Below are 22,618 nucleotides of genomic sequence, written 5' to 3' on the forward strand. Positions count from 1 at the left end.
CTGTTCCTTTGTAAAGCTAGATATTAATCTCTCCTATTTAAATAAGTCTGAAGACTTACAGAACATCTGTGAGCTGTTGCTGCCCTCTCAGTTACGTGATTTGCTAAACTATGTGGACTTGCTACTTGCATAGTACAACATTCTTAGCTCTTCCCTGGCAGCACTGTCATCCTCTTGGAAGGAGAGCTCATTGAGTGTTTTATTGATTTGTCTTGTACCCTGGGAAAGTGCTGAGTACATTGCAAGCTTTTCACTTTTAGTTGTGCATTTGTGGCAAGCTTGAAAGATGTACAAAGACGATGTAAATCCTAGGCATGCTTCTCCCAGTAGTGTCTGATACCAATATTTTTTACGAATTTGAAATGCTTATTTGACACAAGGTCTACTTCAGATCTAGAGAGAGAAAAATGCATACTTTTAAATGCTATGAAGTTCTTCCCTCTCAAGTAGAGGAGCATCTCTCCTGTGCTTTTAAGGGTACAATGAAGGCTCTTCTAGACTGAATGATTTTCATAGGAGCTGCCGTCTTAGCCTGGTTCTGAATTTTTCAACATTCAAAGAGTAAAATTTGTCTTGTTAACTGTTATTCCCCCTGCACCTATTTTCTAGTTTAGCTCTAAAATACAGCAAATATAAATTGTAAATACTGTGTTCTTCAGTTGAAAACTGTAAGACAAGATTAGCACTTCCGTCAGAGTAATAGCCTTCATTAAAAGTGTTGTTATAAATATAAAATGCTTCTTGTTCTTTTAGCCTAAGCTTTCTTGTTCCTTAAGTGTGCATGTTATTTTCCAAAAAGCAATAACTGTCAAACATATACAGATTGATATTTCTTTGCATAGTGTAATTGTCAGGACTTAATAGGTGGGTGTGGGGAGAAAACAAAACCAAACTGCTGTAGCACCTTGAAAGGCTGTAGTGTGTTAGGCTTCACAGTTCTGGCTTAGAATACTTTAAACATCCTTAAATAAAAGAAAAAAATACCTCTGAAACCAACAACAAAACCATATAAGAATATATTTTTTTAAATAAATTAGTTGCCCAGACTTTCTTCTGTAAATTAAGTATTGTGTGAATGAAGAATGGATTTGTAGACCGTTAAGGAAAAGTAAGATCTCTGTAAGCAGCTTACTGACATTCCTGTTGTAGGAATGGTCTATTCAAGTTTATCTTCCTTGTCATGCAAATTTGAGAATTATTTCTAACTATTCTAGCATTGGATTAGTTCTGTAAGAATGTTTTTGTTGGTTTTATTTTTTTTAACAATACAGTTCTTTTTAATGCCACAAGATGGCATTTGATATAAGTTGTATTTAGGATCTGAATCTAATAAGCTTAAACATTTCAAATAATTCTGACAGTTTCTCTGTATTGACTTTACAGCTATTGGAAAACCCCAAGCTATGAGATAATATTTGACTAGCTACTTTGTTAAAGAAAAGCAATATATTTTTTTCAGTTTTAGACCTTAAAAAGCTGCTCTGCTTTTAAAAATTGTAGTAAGAATATAGAAATGGAAATTTTTTTCATTCTGAGTGCTTGGGAAATGAAAACTAAAATGGGAGACTTTTTCAAAAGATACTCCATGAACTCCAATAATTTATCCTGTGTATGACATTGGAATTGAATGTGTGCAAGTCCAAGGAGAATAATTGTGGTACCTGGTAAAAATGAACTATTTTTACTGGATTCTGTAAACTACTTGGTATTTGAAAATTGCTTTTTGGAAGTGAAATTATTGTGGAAATCAGTTGCTGCTGCCCCTTTACAATGTAAGAATGGGTTGCCTTCGGACACTGATTAATAGGTAGGCTAACTACTTTTTTTTCCCCTGTTCAGAGCATATTGGTGGTAACAGTGGTACATTTCTTTAAATTTCAGGCTATTCTTGAGCACCTTCACTCTAGCAGTTTCAGCTGGTGCAGTCCTGCTTCTACCTTTCTCAATAATCAGCAATGAGATCCTGCTTTCTTTTCCACAAAACTACTATATTCAGTGGTTAAATGGCTCACTAATTCATGGTTAGTACTCAGCATAATGTAATTAAAATGGATGTCTTCATTATAAGTGCACAGATATGTTCTTATTTTCAAACTAATAACTCCATTTTTATTTAAGATGCTAATTTGATTGTTAATATGTTGTTGGCTAGTTGTTTTTGCTGCTGTGTGGTACATCACAAAAGCCTGTTTTTACTGTTCTGTTGGGGTTTTTAAAGAATTATGTGGACTTGCTGGAATTAAACCAAGTTCACTGCTTTGAATATTAATTTAGAATAAGAGCTACTAGAAGCTAACTTGAAAACCCACTGTTCAGACTTCTTCCTTGTGTGTTAATGTGAGATACATAAGCCTGTCTGTTTATGATGATACATATAAGTGTATTCTCAAAATAAAAAAATTTGTTTTAAGCAACTTGCTAGCTATGAGTAGTTGGGATTAGTTAAATTCAACTGTTAGCGATTTATTTGTATTCTATAATTTTCCTTGTTTACGAGTGTATTCAGTGTGGTAAAGAGGCACAGTAAAAATGAACTATTTGAAGGAAAACAACATGCAAGAAAAGCGTATTACTTGTGCTTGCAGCGGTGATGCCTTGATGTCCGGCAGAGTGAGTTTTGCACTTAACGGTGCTGTCCTTTTTCTGTTCTTGTGAAGAGATAGTAGTGGAGCTTTGGAGGATTTTTCTCTGAAAAATATACTCTTTTTGCTAAATGTCTAATAATACTCACAGATGGCAAAATCATGAATTCCAGATCCAAATATTTTTTAATATAAATTAAACGTGGATAGGTGAAGGCAGGAAATAATGCATATTGTCTGTCATCTTTCTGAAACTAGTTGAGTATTTTTTGTGTTTTCTGGACAGTAAGAGAATTTTTTTTTTAAGCCCTTGAATAAAGAGGAGCTGACTGTAGGTGTGGTGGTCAGTGATGACCCTGACTGTGGTGACAGAATAATTTCAGACCCGAGAAAAGTGAGGAAGGAAAATAGTAGAATAAAGACATTAGATTTTATGAGAGTAGCTTTGTCCTCTTCAGGAAATGTGTGTATGGGACCTCACTGGAGAATGTCCTGAAGGCAAAGGAAGCAGGGGAGATGCTTACTTTCAAGGATAACCGTCAAGCACCATAATGTGCGCCTCAGCGTGCAGGAGAATGAGCAGGTGTAATAGGAGGTTGACTTGGCTTAATGGGGAACTTGTGAGCTCAAAACCAAAAAGGAAGTGTACAGAAGGCAGAAGTAGGGATGAACTTCCCAGGAAGGGTGTAGAAATACCACCTGAGTTAATATCCTGGTGTGAAATTAGGCAAGCCAGGGCACAGCTGGATTTGCAACGGGTGAGGGGTTGGTATAGAGCCAGCTTCTTCTCAGGGGTGTGCAATGAGAGGCAACAAACAATGTTTGCAGGACATAAAGCAAGAATTCTTCACAGTGGGGATGGTTGAGCACTGGAAAAGATTGTCCAGAGAGACTGGAGATCTAAATCCTTGGAAGTTTTCCAAAACTCAGCTGGTTAAAGCCCTGAGCAACCTGATTGCACCTGTAGTTTAGCTGTTTTAAGTAGCAGATCAGACTACATGACTCTAGAGATTCTTTCTAGTTGAGTTATTCTGTGATGTGTTTTGTCACGCATCACGGGGGATTGCTAATTTGGTATGTCTCCTACGTGGAAGAAAAACCCCCAGCTAATTCTCATTTTTCACATGGGTTTAGGTGCTCAGACAGATTTATATTCTTTATTCCCAAGCATGAAAAAAATACTCAGTGGAAAATAATGCTTCCTTCTGTGTCTGAATTGACTTTGGAAAAACTACAATAAAATATTTTGGAGTGAAAATTATAACAAATTCAGAAATTTCCACCATCAGAGTTGCTACAGTGCTTGAGAAAACTTGGGTTAATTAGAAATCTGCTGGAAAATTAGCTGTCACATAGGAATGCCTTTGAGTTTTCCAGTGACCATCGTCTTTTGCTTTTAATGTGATAAATCTTTTGAAAGTACCACTTTATGCATCCACAGTATAATTTGTATTTTGTAAGTCTGACAGTAATGGCTATCAAGGAAGTAAATTCAGCATCGTGGTGTTTCCAAGTTGGACTGTGCATTGCAAAGCTTACGCTAGGGGTAGACCTGACTGACCTAAACCAAGATTTGCCACAGCTGGTGTGAAGACTTCAGAGATATCAGTAGATTTTGGATCCGACTACAGGCTTCTGTTAACTGCAACTTGACAAAAATCAGTGTACTGCATTTCAAAACGTTACCTTGGGGGAGGACTCCCTCTTGTGGTGTTCACGAGGTTTGCACAATAGCGTTGCACTGCTCTGGAAAACCTATGCCGTGTAGTGGCATAGCTTTTTGAAGTTAGTTATGAAATAACTGTGCAAGTTTCGAGAGCTGATCATGCTATCACAAGCACTCAGATCCAGAAAATGTTCATGTTTCTATAGCAGTGTGTCTAGCTTAGCCTTCATGTATGGGCTGCTTACTGCTTTGCAAATGTTATTAAATAGGAAAGTTTGTATTGCTTTAAAACACTTTGGTTTTGCTAGATTTATCAGTTATGGATACAGACCAAGGTACTTGGATGTAACATTAAGGGGTTTTGTACTGTAGGCTGTTGCATTAGTTGTGGCATATAGAAAAACAGAAAATATATGCCTCTGATTTTTGAAACTAGGCAGAAAGCCCATACCTGGATTCAGTATAAACACTCCTACCTAATGCATGGTGAACTAAACCCAGAAGCACTTGTGACAGCTGGATGTTTACTTGTGCTGTTGTTGGGTGCAACCACCAGGTGGGGGTAAAATGTAATGAAAGTACTGTGAATAATGTAATGAAAGTGCTGGGAATAAGAAAGGTGAAAAATTGCTCAGGGTCTGATCTGTTTGACAAAGACCGAGAGGTTTTTAATTTTTATGTTTTATGAGTTTGTTTTATGAGGGATATTCTTAGGTTGCTACAAATGCAAAAAAAAAAATCAAAATGTTCCAATAGACTGCTTAAAGCTTTTGTATACGTTGATATCTGCAAGTCTCTCTCATGCAATTTGGTGATGCAGTCAGTGTAGTAGGAAATAATTCTTTTTCTGAGTATTTTAATTTCACTTCTGAACTATCAAATTAGGATAAGAAATACAGTAGGGGAAGGAGAGGGCCCTGTACGTCCCTTACTTTGAGGAAAGTGTATACGTATGTCAGCAGCAGTACAGCTCTGTCCTTACCGCTCATAACTTCCCATGCATGTTGTAGCACTTTAGTTTAATATTCTGTAAATGTGGTTCCTATCAGCTGCTAATGTGTAATTTTTTTTGGATTTTAATTAAAAATCACCCCAGATGTACACTGCTCTCCCCTCTCTTAAAATGCTCTGTACACACTATGTGGCTCCTAACACTGATTTATATTGTAAATACATGTGTAATAGAGCTGCTGAATTAGGACAACCAGATATTCAGCTTTACTTCAGGTAACCGAGTGCACTATCTGTCTTCAGTTAAAGAAAACAACTGAAATAAGACCCCCATCCCAATGTAGTAGTATTTCTACTCTTAACACTGGTGTCTTCATTTTCTGAAAAAAAAGAAAAAAAAAAAGTACACAGACTCCTTGAGTTAATGTACCTCTAGTAAGGGCTGTTAATGACATTCTTGCTGATGTTGCTATGTGTGAATGTTCCTTGAATGGTAACAGGAGCTTCCTGGCTAAGCAAATTCAAAAGGAAAAATCCCCCTCTTTGTTAACTGGAGTTTAGCCACCTTTAGGCAGTCTGTTTTCTTTAGCAATTGAGTATTATATTTCACGCATCTTTTGGAATTTTCTTAGTTTGTTTTCTGTCGTTTATTTGGCTGAGTTTGGGTCTTGGTGTCCTGGTGCTATTGATTGCTGAAGTAGTAGGTGAAGATAACTGCTAATTATTCTACATTTGGAACTAAATACAGGAATTTCTCTCAATAATGAATTTCCCAGACATGCAGTAAATGTCTCTTTCCTTCCCTATCATTTCCCAAACGGAAATTTCAAAGAAAATGAACAAGCCTGTACGTGAGAAGAAAGAAATAAACCAGGCTGTTAGTTTAGATGTTCTTATCATGGGGGATGTTCTTTTTTGGATTTCAGGTGATATAATACAGTTCTCCAAAATTGTGGAAATGTGTTTTGGGGAAGGTGGGGGACTAAGCCTGTTTTTCTCAACTACCAAATAAAAGCTGTGTTTTCAGGGTGCAGAACATGTGACACTAGTTAAACCTGTTAGCTATGCTAGTACTAGACTACAGGTAAACTTCTGCTTTTATAAAGAAGAAACTGCATCCTGCACAACCTCTGATCAGATGATGATGGGTTCATGTTTATGTGCCAGAAAGTAGCTGTTAAGAAAGCGTTCGGCTTAGAAAACCTTAATAGAGCAGATGCCCTTAATGGAGATCAGTTATCACTTCAGGTTGTTCTCTAAACCTTTTTCCTTCCTGCAGATGTCACATGTGTCTTACAGATGTCCTAGTTTTAGTCTTGATTTTTTTCACCTAGATCACAGAATGATTGAGGTTGGAAGGGACCTCTGGAAATCGTTTAGTCTGACCCCCCTGCTCGAAGCAGGGTCAGTTAGAGAAGGCTGGTCAAGGCAGCGCCCAGTTGGGTTTTGAAGATGTCGAAGGATGGAGATTACAAAACCTCTTTGGACAGCCTGTTGCTGCGTTTGGCTGCACTCACAGTGGGAAAAGTTTTTGCTTATGGGTTTTTTTTATACATTTAAGCTGGTTTTCTTTGTTTTCCATTTGTGCCTCTTCTCCATTCACTGGATACCACTGTTAAGAGTCCGACTCAGTTTCCCTTTCCCCTTCCCTCAGATATTTATATACGCTGATAAAGTCCTCGCTTCTCAAGGCCAAACAATTCCAGCTTTCTTAGCCTCTGCTTGTGTGACAGATGCTCCAATCCATTAATCATCTTTGTAGTCCTTTGCTGGACTCACTCCAGTATGGCCATGTCTGTCTTGTATGGAGGAGCCCACACCTGGATGCAGTGCTCCAGAAGTGTGCTGCCAGTGCTGAGCAGGGAGGAAGGATCGCCTCCCTCGACCTGCTGGCGACACTTCTCCTAATGCAGCCCAGCATGCTGTTGGCCGCCTTTGTTGGCACATTGCTGGCTTGTGTTCAGCTCGGTGTCCAACAGAACCTGTACGGCCTTTTCTGTAAAGCTGCTTTTGGGATGATTGGTCCCCAGTGTGCACTCTGCCTGTTTGTCCAGCCTGTTGAGGTTCATCTGAATCACAGGCCACTGCTCCTCCCCATTTTCTATTATCAGCAAACTTGCTGAGTATGCACTCTACCATTAGCCAGGTCATTGATGAAGACGTAAAACCCAATATCGACCCCCTGGGGTACAGCACTGGTGACTGGCTTCCAGCCTGACTTTGTACTGCTGGCCACAACCCTTTCAGCCTGGAAGCTCAGCCAATTTTCAGTCTACCTCAGAGTCTTCTTACTTAGCCCATACTTTATTAATTGGTCTGAGGAGGTTATAGGAGATGATGTTGAAAACATTACTAAAGTTGAGATAAACATCCACTGCTCTCCTCTTTGCCCACTGTCATCTCATTGTGGAAGGCTGCTGTTTTTAAATGGTTGTCTAAAGAGCTTTGAGTGGGATATTGTGGAAATAGGCCACCTGAGCTTGCAGTCTGTCTTCCAAGATTTCAGACAGTTGCTGCTGTTTAAGTTGGTATCCAGTTTTTATTTGAAGATCATTACGCAAAGAAATGGGTATTTTTCAACAATGATCTGTAAATAACTATGTAGCCATAAAAAGTTGGCTTCTATTAGCACTTGTATGTATGTATGTATACTATGTTGTTATATGTAAGGGAGGAAAATGTAACTTCTTTGACTTTTAAAGCTGAGAAACTTATAATGTAAACTTTCTTATTTGTTGCAGGTTTATGGAATCTTGCTTCTCTCTTTTCAAATTTATGTTTGTTTGTGTTGATGCCCTTTGCCTTTTTCTTCCTGGAATCAGAAGGATTTGCTGGCTTAAAAAAGGTAGGAAACCACTGTTAAATACAGAGTAATTACAGTATATATTGCATTTTCAGCCCTTGTTTCTGATGAAAGTAAAATTACAGATTTGGGAGGATTTGGTGCTGGGATGTGTATCCTTTAAGTACAGATATGCACTCTTGCACAAGCAGGTAAAGTGAGTATACAGTGTGTGGCTGTGAGTAAGCGTAAGGGTAGAAAAAGAGTCCTTGAAAAGCCATGTATACTGATATCAAGAAAATTACTTAACTTGTCAATTTTGAATAACAAAATGTTTTAATTGACATTTTGTTTTTTGGAAAATGATTTTGTTGGGATGCGAAAAGAAGAGAAGGTTCAATAAATACACTAGAAATGAAGTAACAAGGGAAAGAAGCACAGGCTTCTTACTAATGGGATGACCCAGAGAAAACAAGCTTGATTTGTGAATTTTAAAGATTGCAAACATTCCCCCCCAAGTTTATCATATTAACAATAATATGTTAAGAAACCTGTGTTAAATGGGCAGAGAACAATGAAAAATACTCAGTTGAATATATTCAAGTTGAGAGGGCTGAATAGTTCAGCAAAGCATGGAATTTGGCAAAGCAATTTCTGAACAATAAGATAACTGTTATATTAATATGTGAACTAAAGAAATATAATGAAAAATTACCATAATGGGAGGTACAGAAAAAGGCATTTCAAATCATAACTATCAAATAAATTAATCTGGAATGACTGTCTGGGGACCAATTGTAGCACGTTTTCATTAATCTTTATCATCCAAATGATTACACTTTTGTTTTTAATGATACTACACTTGAGGGAATTCTGCGCCCTTTGGATGACAGTTATTAGAAAGCAAAGGATCTTGAAAAGTGGTCTGAAATTGGGAAAATGAAATGCATTAAAGATGGATGTGAAGTATGAGTCACTGGTGGATCGCACATAATATAAATGAACAAGGGGATGGTTGTGGTGGGCAGGAATATGTAATTCCTGGTTGCGTTAACAGGAATGTGGCAATGAGGCAATGAAGTTGCCATTTTTGTTCTTGGTGGAATTGGGGGAAAACCCAACTGAAGTTCTGCATCCAATTTGGAATTTTAGGGTTCATGTAGACACTTAAGAGAGAAAACAGAGGGTAGCAGAGTAAATGAGATAATTGGAAAGTACAGCATGAAAGAAAATTTTAATTCTGAGAGAATAATGTGAAGAAACAGAGATTTTATTCTACAGCTGAAGCTACTAGGTGATTACGTAGACTGAGCATTATAGCTGTGTCAGAAAGGACCTCCCGGACCCAACCAAGGTGATGTGTAAATACTTGTTTGGTGTAGCCTGCTCTGAGCTCATTGATGCTACTGCAGAGTTACTTTGAATTGACTGAACTGTAGGGATATCCAGGTTACTTCATTTACTAGTTTGGGTGACCAAGCTAATAAGTTCAACTTCTCTGGAGTTTGATGATGGGCTAAGTATTGTCCATGCTACTGTGTTTAACTCTACTTATCCAACTTGGCTGGAAAACACTCTCCTCTCCTCTTCTTCCTTCACTTCACATACATACAGCGCTAAGAAAACTCTCAGCAACTCAGTTTGCCCTTTCAGTTTTCAGGTGGAGGCCACTCCATTTTCCTTTTGCCTCTATAAGTATCTAGCCACAGCTAATGTATACCTTTTCTATTGAAAAATAAATGTTAACTGATTTTAGTGGGGTTTGTGTCTCCTGCAGTCCAACCAAACCCAAGGATTCTCTCCATTAGCGTACCATCCACAGTACTGCTGGTGTGTCCCCTGGACTTGTAGATTTCTGTTGGCTCCAAAAGATGCATTATGTATCCCAGCTGCGTTAAACTTGCACTTTACACACAACTTTAATAGCTGTAGCGTAACTTTTAAACTTATTATACTGGCTATCAATAAATTCCATTCAAGATAAATAGAATCACCATTGCATGTTTACACTTGGAAGCATTTGTAACTCCAGATGAGATAAAACCATGATCTGTCTGCAGATATCAGGGGAAAAAAAAATGATTGTTGGTGCTTTAGTTTTGCTTCTTCATGGGGGTAGATGAGATCAGATTTTAGTATCAAAAGCCACCTGTGGGGGGAGGGGAGAAACCAAATTTTCGGGATGTTTTGTTACTCTGACTTCTCCTGCATGTTTTTGGTACATCCCAGAAGCCAAGCGTGATTCCTGCTACAGGTACTCAAGGCCTTTGTCCAATGTCTCTTCTACCTGGCTGCTCTTTTTAAAGTATCTAAAATGGATGCAGACCTATACTGAATTGTTTTACCAGATCTGAGTGAGCCTTAAAGCTATCTGTGAAGGTGTAGGAATTGTAGTCCATTTTTATATTAACATACCTTGTCTTTGATTGCTTTTCTTAGAAAGTAAGTGGCAAATGTCACTTCTGGACTAAGTTGATAGTTAAAATTGAGTGTGCTGTTCTGATCAAATTCTGATGCAGGTAAATGATTCTGCTTGCAGGAAGTATTATATATATATTACAGTTACATCATACAATAGGGGGTTTGGAATCTGGGAAAATTTATTCTTAATTGAACTCAGGTTTACATGTAAGCTTTTCAGTTCTAGAATCCATGAAGGCTACTTCCCATCTTTTTTTACTTTCTTTAGATTTTGGCACATTGCTTATCTCTTTTCAGAGAAGATTTTGAGACCATGATCACCTTGTAGAATTCTGGTACTGCAACAAATTATTTTGATTTTGATTATAGTTGTGCGAGTTTAAAAAAAAAAAAAATGTTGTATCTTGTCATTCATCACATCAGACTAATGGGCCAGAGAGGTAAAACATCATTCAAATGCTATTACTGTTAACAGGCAAAATCAGATTTTAGCAATCTCAATTTAAAAGAACACTTCATACATTTGGCAAAACTTGCAGCATTTAAGAGAAGTGACCTACTGTAAATGTAAAGACATTCAATACGGAGGTTTGGCACAGGATGTGTAATCTTTAATCTTTCAGCTGGGAGGTGAATATCCAGCTCAGCAAAAAACTTGGATAAGATGACCGTTCCAGTGGGAGCTTTTATGCAGGTCATCTTAAATTTGTCATGGAATTTGTTTCATTATAATGAATAGATAGGTCACTTAGGGTTTAGGCGTGCACAGTCAAGGTATTTATTTGGAGGTGTTCATGTAATAATTACTTGTTGGATTTTAATAGGAGTTCTCAAAACTAATGATTAAAAGAGGTTCAGATCTGAAACGGAATGGATTTTTTCATTTTTTTAATGGATTTCTTTACTGTTGCAATTTAAGCTGAACAGTGTTAGGGATTATCACATATGGGTCTAACCCCCAAAGTTTTTAGCCATCTGTTTATCATAGATTATGCTATAAAAGTTGCTTTTTATCTATTCACGTAATGTGTGCTTCTTGTAAGCTATGATATTTCAGATGGCTCAGAGGTTACTCTTAGGAGCTTTGTATAATTTCTCTTTCTGTGTTCTTGTAAGGAAGTATTGGCCTCTTAGCTGTTTTAAGTTTCGTGAATCAGAATGGGTTTGATTAACCATCTTCCAGTTTACTATGGCTTTTTTTTCTTGGTTGCTAGTATACTTTCTAAATGGCACATGGCCCCTCTTATAGACTCTTTTCGATTCCCCAGGGCAACAGTTTAAAACAACTAAGGACTTGCATATTGTGCAGAGGAGAGAAATACGGAAATTAGGCATTCGCCCTGGACGGATGCAGTGTTGTACTGAAAATCAAACTGATTCTCTACCTAGTTTTTAATTAAAACCACTATGTTAATTCAGAAAGGGCATTTTGGGCCTAAGGGGGTTGACCATGCCCTTTTAAAGAGCTTAAGTGCTCTTCCTTGCTATAGTTTATTTCCATTTAATGGCAGTTGCAGACTTCTGTTATCAGGAAAATAATTATAAAAGCAATATTGGAGGTGTATAACGTATGTATGTATCTTTGTGTATGTGTACATGCCATGTGTGGATTTATGCACACCTATGTTTATTCATGCACGCATGTGGATTAGGCTTTTCAAGACTATTGAATAGTTGGAGGTTGTTGTGATATATTACACTGTAGCTGGTGCTATTAACTGAGCAATTGGAGCACCTGGAGTAACTTTAAATCTCCTGCATTGGTATTAAAAACTTTTTCATATCTTTCTATGTTCTTCTTGTCTTCATTTGTAGAACCTGTGCATAAAGTTATATTTCTTGTTTAGATGCTCTCTCTTGTTTAGGTACCCTTTCAGTTCTTTGTCACTGGCCTTCTCAAATTCTGTAGTACAGTTGTGACGCAGAGGTGTCAACCGTGTTTCTTAATGTCAGAATTAACCTCAGTCTTTATCATTCTTTCCAAAAAAAGGAAAATTGTCATATTTGCAGTTGAGCATCTGTAGTTCACAGTGCTGATGTTTCCATGGGTGATAACAGAGTGCACAGAAAATTACGTGTGGTGCTGTGTGAAGGAGGCAAGGATTTTTGAGGAGATAATTGCTATACCTTTTCTTGACCTTTAAAATATGCTTTCTCATGATGTAATTTCAACTGAAATTTGTCTTTGTTTGAAGTTGACAAAGCTAAAGATGTTTAGGATTAATTTCCTTGTAAGAAAATACAAATAGTGCAATTTATCGCCGTGAGAAACTGGAATAACTAGATATTGCATAATCACAAGTGTAGAGTTTTAAAAAGGCTTTATGAAGTATTTTACCTTAATACTGATCTTTGAACTTGAAGTCATGGCATAAAGTTTAACATGAGCGACAGCAACATCCTGACCAATTATCCAAATTATCCAGACATCCCAAAATGTTCAGAACACAACACACAGAGTCTGTGGATTAAGAGGTTAACTCCTGGAACATCAAAAGAAGTGCATGATAATAAAAACAAATAGTACAAAAATTTGAGGTAACTTCCTTGCTTAATTAATTAGGTAGACCAGGTGGAAGCGAAGAGGCCAGAGCTGGTGCTCAGAATGTCTATAAAGCTGAGCAACATGACAGCACAATGGAGGAGGAACAAAGATTTTTTTAATATACTTCTATCCTGTGTCACAGTTTGAAATTGTCCTGGTTTATGTCCCTTTTGGCAAACTTACATAAAAGTGACCCTGTACTGTATTTTATGACCAGATGACTTTTTTCCCAGTGGCTAATTTGTATCAGACCCCCATCTTAAAGAGACACAGAAATGAGTAGGAAGTCCAAGCCGGTTTGTCTCAATGAGCTTTCATTGCATGCTTTCATTATTTTTGCTCGTTTTTGCCACTGATCATCCATAAATTGTTGGAAATGAGTGATTAAGGAAGTGCTGCTTAGTGTTAGTGGCACATGCACATTCTTGGTATGTTTTTTGTGGGTGAGAGGAAATCGCGTACTGCACAAACAAAAAGGAAAACTCCTGCTGGGAACCTTTCAAGGAAATTTAACTTGCATAATGTTTTGATCTTGGTGTTTATTACAGAAAATAAAAGTAATATTTCACCAGCTATTGTTATGTGTCAGCCAGTCTCTCCATCTGCTTGCTTTTCCTGGATATCTCTTCCCAAATTCTCGTTGAGTTTATTTTAATAAAAACACCACTTAAAAATGTACCAGTTTATTCATACACTTAAGGCAGGTGAGACGGGCCAGTGTTCAGAACAGTTTATTGCGGAGTGCTTGCTACTGTATAGGATTTGGCTGTCGTGACTGCAAAGTCCTGCCTGTGTTAGCAGTTGCAGCTTAGCTCATGCAAATAAAACGTGGTGTGTAGGTTCCCTTCCAAATAGAGAAAAACAGTGGTTTCTGCTGTTAAAGACAGATTTCTACTCTTCATCTCTTTCATGAAAGCATGGCTTTTAAAAATGTGTTTTGTAAATATAATTACTTAGTTGGGGAGGGAGTGAAATGTTGAAGCTTTGCAAAAATACAGTTACTAGCATTTTTTGAAAGTGCTTTTTCTGCTGTAAAGGTAAGCTATTGTTAACTTGCTGAGCAGCCATAATATGTACATCCTTCCATCCCCTCGATATTTGAGTTGATTTGGTATACTCTATATTTATAGCAATGGCTCTTCCTAGTCATGTTGCTATGGCTTTGTTACTAAGAGTGAACTAAGCTTAAGTTTTTAATGTGTTGTGTTGCAGTGCATTGTGTTTGCACACTCCAGGTAACTAAACACCGTGATAAACATGAGTGAAAAGTAAACCTGCTGCTTTTTCCTTTCTTGGTGGGTATGGAAATTCTAATTTCTCTATTTTTCCACATAAAGAAGTTGTACTCCCCAGTTTTGCTGTGTGTACCAGTAGAACTTTGGTATAACTGTAGGTGTAGAGCACTGTAAAATACATGTTCAGTATGTGACGAAGCCAATGTAGGAAGCATGTTCCAAGTTAGTTTTGAAGTATTTACTTTTAGCAACTTTTTTGCTAATCTCAAGCAATATTCAATGGAAAGCAATTATTCCTATAATACAAAATACTGGGGAAGTGGCTTGGAAATCCTTTCCAATATGAGATTATTTCTAATTAAAACCAGTCCATTTTCTAGATTTGTCTTGATTTTTCTGGAAAAGTGATTTGGAGAGTGCAAGGATCTTGAACCTTGTTTGGGAACAGCATTTGACTTAGTGTTTTACGCTTGCGTGTACCTCCAACTGCAATACCCACGGGCCGCTGTGTGCAATGGCTCGCCAAATAGTCCTGAGGTACCCTGTTAACAGGGCATGTTTATTTGGCATTTAAGCTCATATTTATTTGTCTATAAAATCATTCAGCATGAACTGAGACTTTAGTGCTCTGATCTCCATGAGATGTTTACTAGTATGTAACTGAATTATTGTACGTTATATTACTACCCATTTACTCATTCCATTAGTAATACTAGAGACAAAAGTTGTTTAATCAGTCACATCAAAGGCAGCTGTTTGGTTTTGTATTTTTGACATAAGCTAACATCTTAAGTTCGGATATGAAGTCCAGTTCTTTAAACTGGAGTAATTTAAAATGACACCACTTAAAATTTATTAGACTTCTGTTGTTGTTGTTTAGAAGCAGTTCCTGATTATCCTGTGATTCTGATTTGGCAAGTAGCTTGATCAGGGTTTTTCCTCCTCCCTATTAAAATAAAAGCATACTTAACTGACAGTTATACAAACCCATAACATGATCTGTAAGACGTAAGGTGGATAGTTAAGGACTATATTTAACGGTAGATCTTGTGTTAAGAGTGGTGCATATCTTGACTCTTCATGTGAAGTGGCATGTACACAGCTAAATGTAGAGTGTTTGTAATTTGTAACATAGAAGACAGGCACATCTAGTATTAAATTTGAGAAGAGCTTATAAAATGGCAGGAAATGGAAGATGAGAAGGTTTAGCATACTTGTTAGCATGTCACATTGACAAGTGTCTACACTAAACTCTGAAAACATGTTAGAATTATGGCTTTATGCTACCAGGTCCTTTATTTGCAGTTCTGCAGAGGAAAAAAATTCTTACCTTTCAGACTAATTTGCTGAAATATATCTGTAAGAGTTATGTGAGTGTATGGCCTGCTTTTTAGGACCTGTGATTGGAATGTGTAACTATACTATAGGTTAGTATGAGATAAGGATATCTTTGTAAGAGTACTGCAGGGATTTCTGTTTTTCTGTCCTTTGACAATGTCTGTAAGACAAAGTCAAATTAAAGACATGAAAATTACTGCAGGTAGGTCAAGAAGAGGTTGGACATGTTGGTTATATTAATTTTTGTATTACAGAGCCTAGACTTCAGCATGCATAATTTTTGGGTGTGTTTGTGTGCCTGTATGTAGACATTTAGGACCAAAGGCTGTGCAGGACAGGTAAATAACATGTATTTATTCTTCAACTTAGGGCCACGTCACGTTTCAATGAGAGCAAAATAAAAAGAAATTCAAGAATTGGTGGCTAGGAGAGAGAAACTTGTGATTGTCGAGGAATAATGGCTTAATGTGAATTTGTTCTTGTAGATATATAAAAACATTTAATAAGGTTTTATAAGATGTCTTGCTTAAGTCAGTTGAGGACATTATATGCAAACCTGTCCTTTTTATTTTACCATAAGGAGATCTGGGGTTTGTTGAATACATGTAGCAGTTCTGTATCCGGGGACAGCTGAGGGGGAAATAAGTGGATGTTGGTTGTTGCACACATTGGATCAAGATGTGATGAGATGTGATCTGTGCTCCATTTCACTGAAGTAGTTAAATGTCAGTTGGTTGCTTCCATAAATTAGAATGTATTTCTTTTAAAGAGGCCTCAGTGTAAGTTACAAAAAAAATAGGCTAACGGGAGATACACTAATGGTATGGTTTCTTCGGCGTAGCTTTTCTGCGCTACCTGCCTCACTGACTTCATTAGCTGAGCAATGATTCGGCCTTTCTGCGGGAGTTTATGGGGTTGAGATTATAATTTTTTTTTTTTTGACCAACTCTTTAATATAGATAGAAAAGCAAAATGTGTCGGGTTAGTCTTTGTTCTTGCAACGTTTTCATGTATGGAAATCAGTAGAGTAATAAGATTGTTAGAAAAATTGGGCTAAAAATACCGTGCAAAGGAAATCCTGAACACGTTTGGTGTTATTTCAGAATGTTTTCTGACCATTACTTCTCTAGCATACTGTGAGAAACTGTATTAGATGACTGATGCTTTATGAGTGGTAGAGTCATCTGTAAAACTAATTACTTTGAGAAGTTAACGCTGGAGCATTAGTTATTCCACCTCATCTGAGCCAGGAACAAAACGCATTGCTGAACTTTTGTGCCTTCCCCACTCCTACGTCGTTCTGAAATTGTACATTTCTGCTGTATTTAGCATGCTTATGTTTTGTGGAATTTCCCTAGTTTTTTGGTAAAAGCTTTAACGTGTAGCTGGAAGCCTGCAAGTGGAATGAGATATGAATATTTTTCTCTGCTGCTCTCTTAGTGAATAAATTGAGTGGGTTTTTTATGTTACAGTTTTTATTTGTTTTTAGGATAACTTACGGAGTTCTGCATGAGTAAAAATAGACATGCTAAATACTTGTACTGCTTGTAAAGCGTACAGATGGTACAGCTACCAATGCTAAGCTTGAATCTCTTCACTTATTATTGATGTAAACTGAAACACTGGGTTCTAAAATACTTTTTCCTAAGATACTTCTTTTAGGCAGAAATTAATAGTTTTCAAATTTTGTTTGGATGGAGCATTCATAATGCCTTCTATACGCCCTTCCGTTTGTGGTAGATGATCACTGTATATCTAAAAATCCTGAGATTTTTTTTTTATTGTCAGTTTGTAATAAAATTCACATAACTACTTCATTTCAACTAGAAAATTTTGCCATCCCTTGGGAAGGAAGTAAGCTTTCACACATGCAGGATCCCTGAAATGGCTGTGATTCAGGGGATCTAGGAGCCCCCTCTCCTAGCCAGTGGAAAAAGCAGATGCCTCTAGGAATTTGGCATGTCTGAGTTAGAGGCTTTAAGGCGGCAATGTGAACACCTTTCCATCTCAGCATTTGGGTTTCTCTTATTAAATGGTAAGAAAAGTTAAATTGATCTGCTACTGTTTTTATTTGAGCATGGCGATTTGTTTTATAAAACTGGCTGGTTTATGCATGGGGAATATTTTATTAAGATTTGAATAGTTGAATATTTTCACGTTAGTCTGTGTTTTCATTTGCGTCTTCATTGATACCAAATAGTGACCTTTCAGGACAAGCAAAAACATTGTATCTATTTTAAGTCTCTTGCACTTTTGTTACTTTCTGTAAAGTGTTGGGTTTTTTTTATTTATTTTTAGATATTTAGTAGAAATGTCATTTTAATTCAGAGAGGAAAATTACCATATAATTTTATATGGATAGTGGCAAGTTTGAATATAAATGTCTTAATCATAGAAAGGCATGAAACAATTTTCTAATAGGCTTCCTTTTATTAAATGAGGCTTTACTAGGTAAACCCCACTACTGATTCCTCTCTAAAAACAGTGGTTTTTTTCATTAATACTGATAACCAACAATGTGATATTTAGACCTTTAGTCTATATTACTTACTTAGTATTACTAGAAATGTTCCACATTAAGGGTTGCTCTATATTAAGAATTACTTATTCTGAATTGACAACGCAAGGAAGGAGCTAATGCATCTGTAGTGAGGATTTGTAAGGCAGCCAACAACTTTATTTGCAAAGGAGGGGAGGAAGGAGGACCAAGGAGTTTGTCTCCCATCCCTGGCCATTTTCTTTTTAATTTTTTTTTGGTGTAGCTTTTTGAAGGATTTCCCAGCTTATTAAAAGGAACTTCCAGCAGTCTGCTGCTTTGGCCAATTCCTAGAAGTGTGCTTTCTTCTTGATCTTATTCACCCTGGCAGGGGGTTAGTGATAGACATTGACACCAAAAAAGGTTTTTTTAGTTTAAAAATTTAGTAGTGACCTGTGTGCATCTATGTGTCATTTGTTTTTGGGAACTGACTTCGTGGTTGCTTTCTGCCAGAAACACAATCACAAATTCCAAGTCTTTATTTATACTTGTGTGTTACTTATCTTAATCCACTGCCAAGCTACAAAGAAGTTGGAAAATATCTATTTATCTTCCTATCACTCCAATCTAGCAGGAAAGATTCTTTATGATCCAAAAGTAAATGATTAGAGGGAGACTCATAGTGTCAGAAATCCCACAGCTCCCATGTTGTTGTTGCAGGTGGCTTTGGAAAGTCTGGGAAATATGGTAGGTGGAGGGAGTGGAGCATCCAGGAGCTAATTAGTTAGGGCTGGGCTAGAGGAAACTTGTGGGGGAAAGGGATAGCATTGAGACAGTCATCACTTTACTATGTGTGTCCTTTCATTTCTTCCCTTGTCCCCAAAAGGTTTGGGTTGTGTGCTTTTACTATAGTGTTCATAGATCTGCATCTGTCCTTTTTAATAAGAGTTCAGACATAATCCTGGTTGTTTGCAATAGTTCCTTTCTGCAAAGGAGGGAGGGGCAGGCTGCAGCAGGGTACTCGCATACATCTGACAGCTGTAGGCTGTAGTTACTTTATTCCAGTTAGTAGGTATTTGCATTTTCTCTGATAGTCTGTCTAGCTTTTCCTCACTTTAAGAAATTGGTATGTCTTCTGTTACAAAATTTGGAGGGAATGTTTTTATAATACTATTTTTATACTACATGTGCAAGAATGTTACCTAGATGTGGAAGAGCCAGGTGTATGCTCTTTCCTTAAGTAATTTTAATCCATGTATTTGAAACAATGCCTTAACTGCAAGGCAATAAATGAATCTCACATTATTATTCTCAGTGGAGTCCATCTTGTATTGGATAATTAAATAGATCCTAAGAAAAAGGTGAGAACTTTTTTTATCCCAATCGTGAGGATGCAAGTCTTCAAGGAGTCCATCTTGGTTCTCAGGTTATTTCAGTGAGTTATTTGCATGCAGTGACGTCAACAGGAAAGTTTGACGGATATGGACCCCAAATACGCTATTAACACTGTGGTTTGGATACTCTTCTGGGACACTGGAGAAGAGGGCCTAAGTTTTCTTTGGCAGAGGAGTCACTCCAGTGGGTGTACTGCATCCTGGTTAGATGTTGCCTTCACCAGTCTAATAAATAAAGGTGCCCTCCCCCCCTTTTTTTTGACCTCTAGTTGAGTGATTTTTGGTCCTTCACTTCCAACTTGGCAGGCATAGCTGTAATTCTTACTGGTACGTGTCTTCAGCCAATACATAAAGAATTCATCGTGGTTTTTTCCATCAATTCCTTTAACTTTTTTTTTTTCTTTCTCCAGTTCCTAGTTTCTCTTTTGAAGTTTATGGATTTTGTTACTTATGCTATGTAACTGCTAAATTCTATATAGGTAAATGATTTCAGCTGCTTTCTCTTGCTCCATTGAATGGTAACCACAGCAAAATCATTTTGGCACAAAAATCAGCTGAAAATTGTTGGGAGTGTTTTGTGACCGTGAATTTTTAAGATTTGTTATTGTGTGGAAAATAAATACAAACTTGAAAATACGCTCGTCATGTTGTGATGGAAAGTGTTCATTTTAATCTTAAAATCCCCACAGGCTGGGAAGAGGTGGTGTGGGAGAAGACGCAGTCAGCACTGGTTACAGTCTGAATTCTTTGGTTCTTGCATGGGCAAGGAAACTTTTTTTTTCTGATTACCTGAATGTGATGCCTGAATATGTTATTTCTTGATCAAAGTTTTTTAGCTTGCTCTGTAAGGGTTCTGAGTCAGTGACACCTACATTTTTAAAACAAATGGAGTTTTCCTAAAACTACAGCTTCTGGGTTTGACTTGGTAATTTGTGGTAGCCTCCTAAGGTAATGACACCTTGACTAAATATCAGTGTGTTAAATGTAGAATGTGTTTCCATGTTACCTGATGGAAAAGGAGTCTCCTTTGCTTATTTAAAAAACTGTTTCTGCGCTGCATTGAGTAAGTCAGAACAAAGATTGCTTAAAGTATGGTTGTTAACCATAGAAATGGTTAGAATGCTTAAGCTGGTCTCTTCACTAATGCTCACAAATTAAGAAAGAGGGGGTATTGTGTACTAAAAAACTAATTGATGTTTATATATAACATCCTCAACATCATACCTGCTGTAATTCTTGTTCTTTTTTAGTGCCTCCATTTATTTTCTGCAGATGTTAGCATGCATGTTTATGGCAGTCAGCTTCTCGCTGAACAACTCTTCAGGTTACTAAGACTCTTTTTTTGTCACGTGAGAACAATGGGCTTCATGTGTACGTTAAATGTGCCATGATTGCAGAAATGTTTCCCAGGCTTTCCCCATGGGTCAGGGCATGGTGTAAAAAGTAATGTTTACCTACCTTGCAAGAGGTCAAGATGTCCAAGCAGAACTGTGTTCAAATATTCAGCACCATAGAAACTTTGTTAGGACTCTGGTTTTGTGTGTAAGGTTGTAATTTTTACTTCATTGATAATATTTTTTATTATTTTTAGCACAATTTGCAACCAAATTAAAATGTTGAGAACTAACTAGAATAACAAAAGCCATACCATGTTATACATTGGTGATGTAGTTCCAAAAATGTCCATCTTATAGGAGCTAGTAATGTGTTCATCAAAATAACTATAGCCAGGTAATATTCCAGCAAGGAAATGCTTTTTCCTGAGGTAGGGGTGGGGCTGTGGTTCTTCGGGTTTACCAGGAGTTTTGCCTCTTACAGAAAGAGAAAATAACAAATTGCAGGTTTTTCTGTTCCTTCATCAGTGTTAAAACACAAGAGTTCTTGGTAAATGTTACCTGTACATTAAAAGTTATGCTTAAAATGCTGGAAAATAATATTTGTGTTCTTAATCACAGCTGGCAGAGCAGAAAGTGTGGAAAAAACGGCTTAATTGCTTTCATTTATATCATCATTCTTCCCCAAAAAGTAACTTGCGAGTTTCTGGCACAGGGTTGTGTCACTGCTTGGAAGGTAACCATATCTTCCCTGGTGTGTTCCCTAGATGCATGGTGTATGCTTTACCTTAGCTCTGCAGGAACGGCAGCCATCAGAGATTTCCTTTCAAGCCTTTCCAGATTTTGCATGTGACTCTTAATGGAGAGAGGAGCAGTCCGCAGGTTTCTTGCCCATCTGCTTTCCTTGGGAGTCGTGGTAGTCAGGAAAGATCCTTGTGCTACCTGCTAGGTATGCAAGGCACCTGGAACCTTGTGGACGACCAGTGTGCAGAGCAAGGTCTTCACTGGTTACCTATACTAGCTTAATGGCGAAGCATTTTGTGTGGTTACATTTATATAATTCAGAATAGTTATATAATTTCAAATGGGGGAAACCCCCCCAATACTTCTTAGAGCCTCCATTATCAAGAAATCTCCCTTTTCCTTACTGAAAAGCTGTAAGAAACTATCACCAAACATGTTCTCTTATAAAGTAAAAACCAGCCTCTAGGCATTATGTGTGAATATGCGTAGTGGGAAAAGTCTTAATGTGTTGCAATTGGCAGAGCTGTCCTCCTGCTTAACGCAAATGTACTGGGGAGGAGAAATGGTTTCCTTAGTAATTATACTTTTTGACTTGTATGTCATCTGTCATCCCTTCAGGAGTGTTGTTGCTATTTCTACTTCATTGGGCTTTTCAGCTGAAGAATTAACTTTTTTTGGCCACGTGCTGGTTTTTAATATATTTTGGATATTTATCATCCAGGATGACTTATCTGTGTTAATCATAATAGGAAAGAAACATGCAAAGATTTTCATTATGCCTTCCAGAGTAGCAACTAAAAATTTGTCAGAACACTTCTAGAATAATTAAAACCTTTCTTGCTAAAATTAGGCTTTTCTGGAAACATGAACCCTGAGGTCGTCTGCTCTGGGCAGTGTAAGTAGCTCAAGATTAAACAATATAAAAACTTCTGAATGTCTTAGCAATTGAATTTTAAAGAAGTCTGAGAGTCAGATATTTCTAAGGCTGTACAAACCACAAAATCCTTAGTATGTGTTTGTAGGACAGCTTTCATTTGTAGGCATGCCTTGAGAGCTTCAAATGCTCTTTTTATTCATCTTCTATTTTTTGATGGTGTCCCCCCCTTAATCTACAGAGATGATGACAGATATTACTGGGCTTCTGGCAAGT

At 37.3% G+C, this 22,618-nt stretch overlaps 1 protein-coding gene across 2 annotated transcripts in view; it reads left to right on the forward strand.

The window, feature by feature from the left end:
- Positions 1 to 1,939: 1,939 nt before the first annotated feature.
- The window catches only part of LMBR1 (limb development membrane protein 1), a 50,130-nt gene continuing 29,451 nt past the window's right edge, over positions 1,940 to 22,618 (forward strand). Inside the window, exon 1 of one of the 2 annotated variants that reach the window (XM_035891404.1) lies at positions 1,940 to 2,021. In XM_035891404.1, the coding sequence (XP_035747297.1) occupies positions 2,019 to 2,021 (3 nt within the window). In that variant the 5' untranslated portion in view covers positions 1,940 to 2,018. Of the gene's footprint in view, positions 2,022 to 7,945; positions 8,045 to 22,618 lie in introns of those variants that run through there. The other variant, XM_035891405.1, reaches the window with a different exon arrangement.

The sequence above is a fragment of the Egretta garzetta genome, unplaced genomic scaffold (genome assembly GCF_000687185.1).
Source record: "Egretta garzetta isolate BGI_Z169 unplaced genomic scaffold, ASM68718v1 scaffold633, whole genome shotgun sequence".
NCBI lineage: Eukaryota > Metazoa > Chordata > Aves > Pelecaniformes > Ardeidae > Egretta > Egretta garzetta.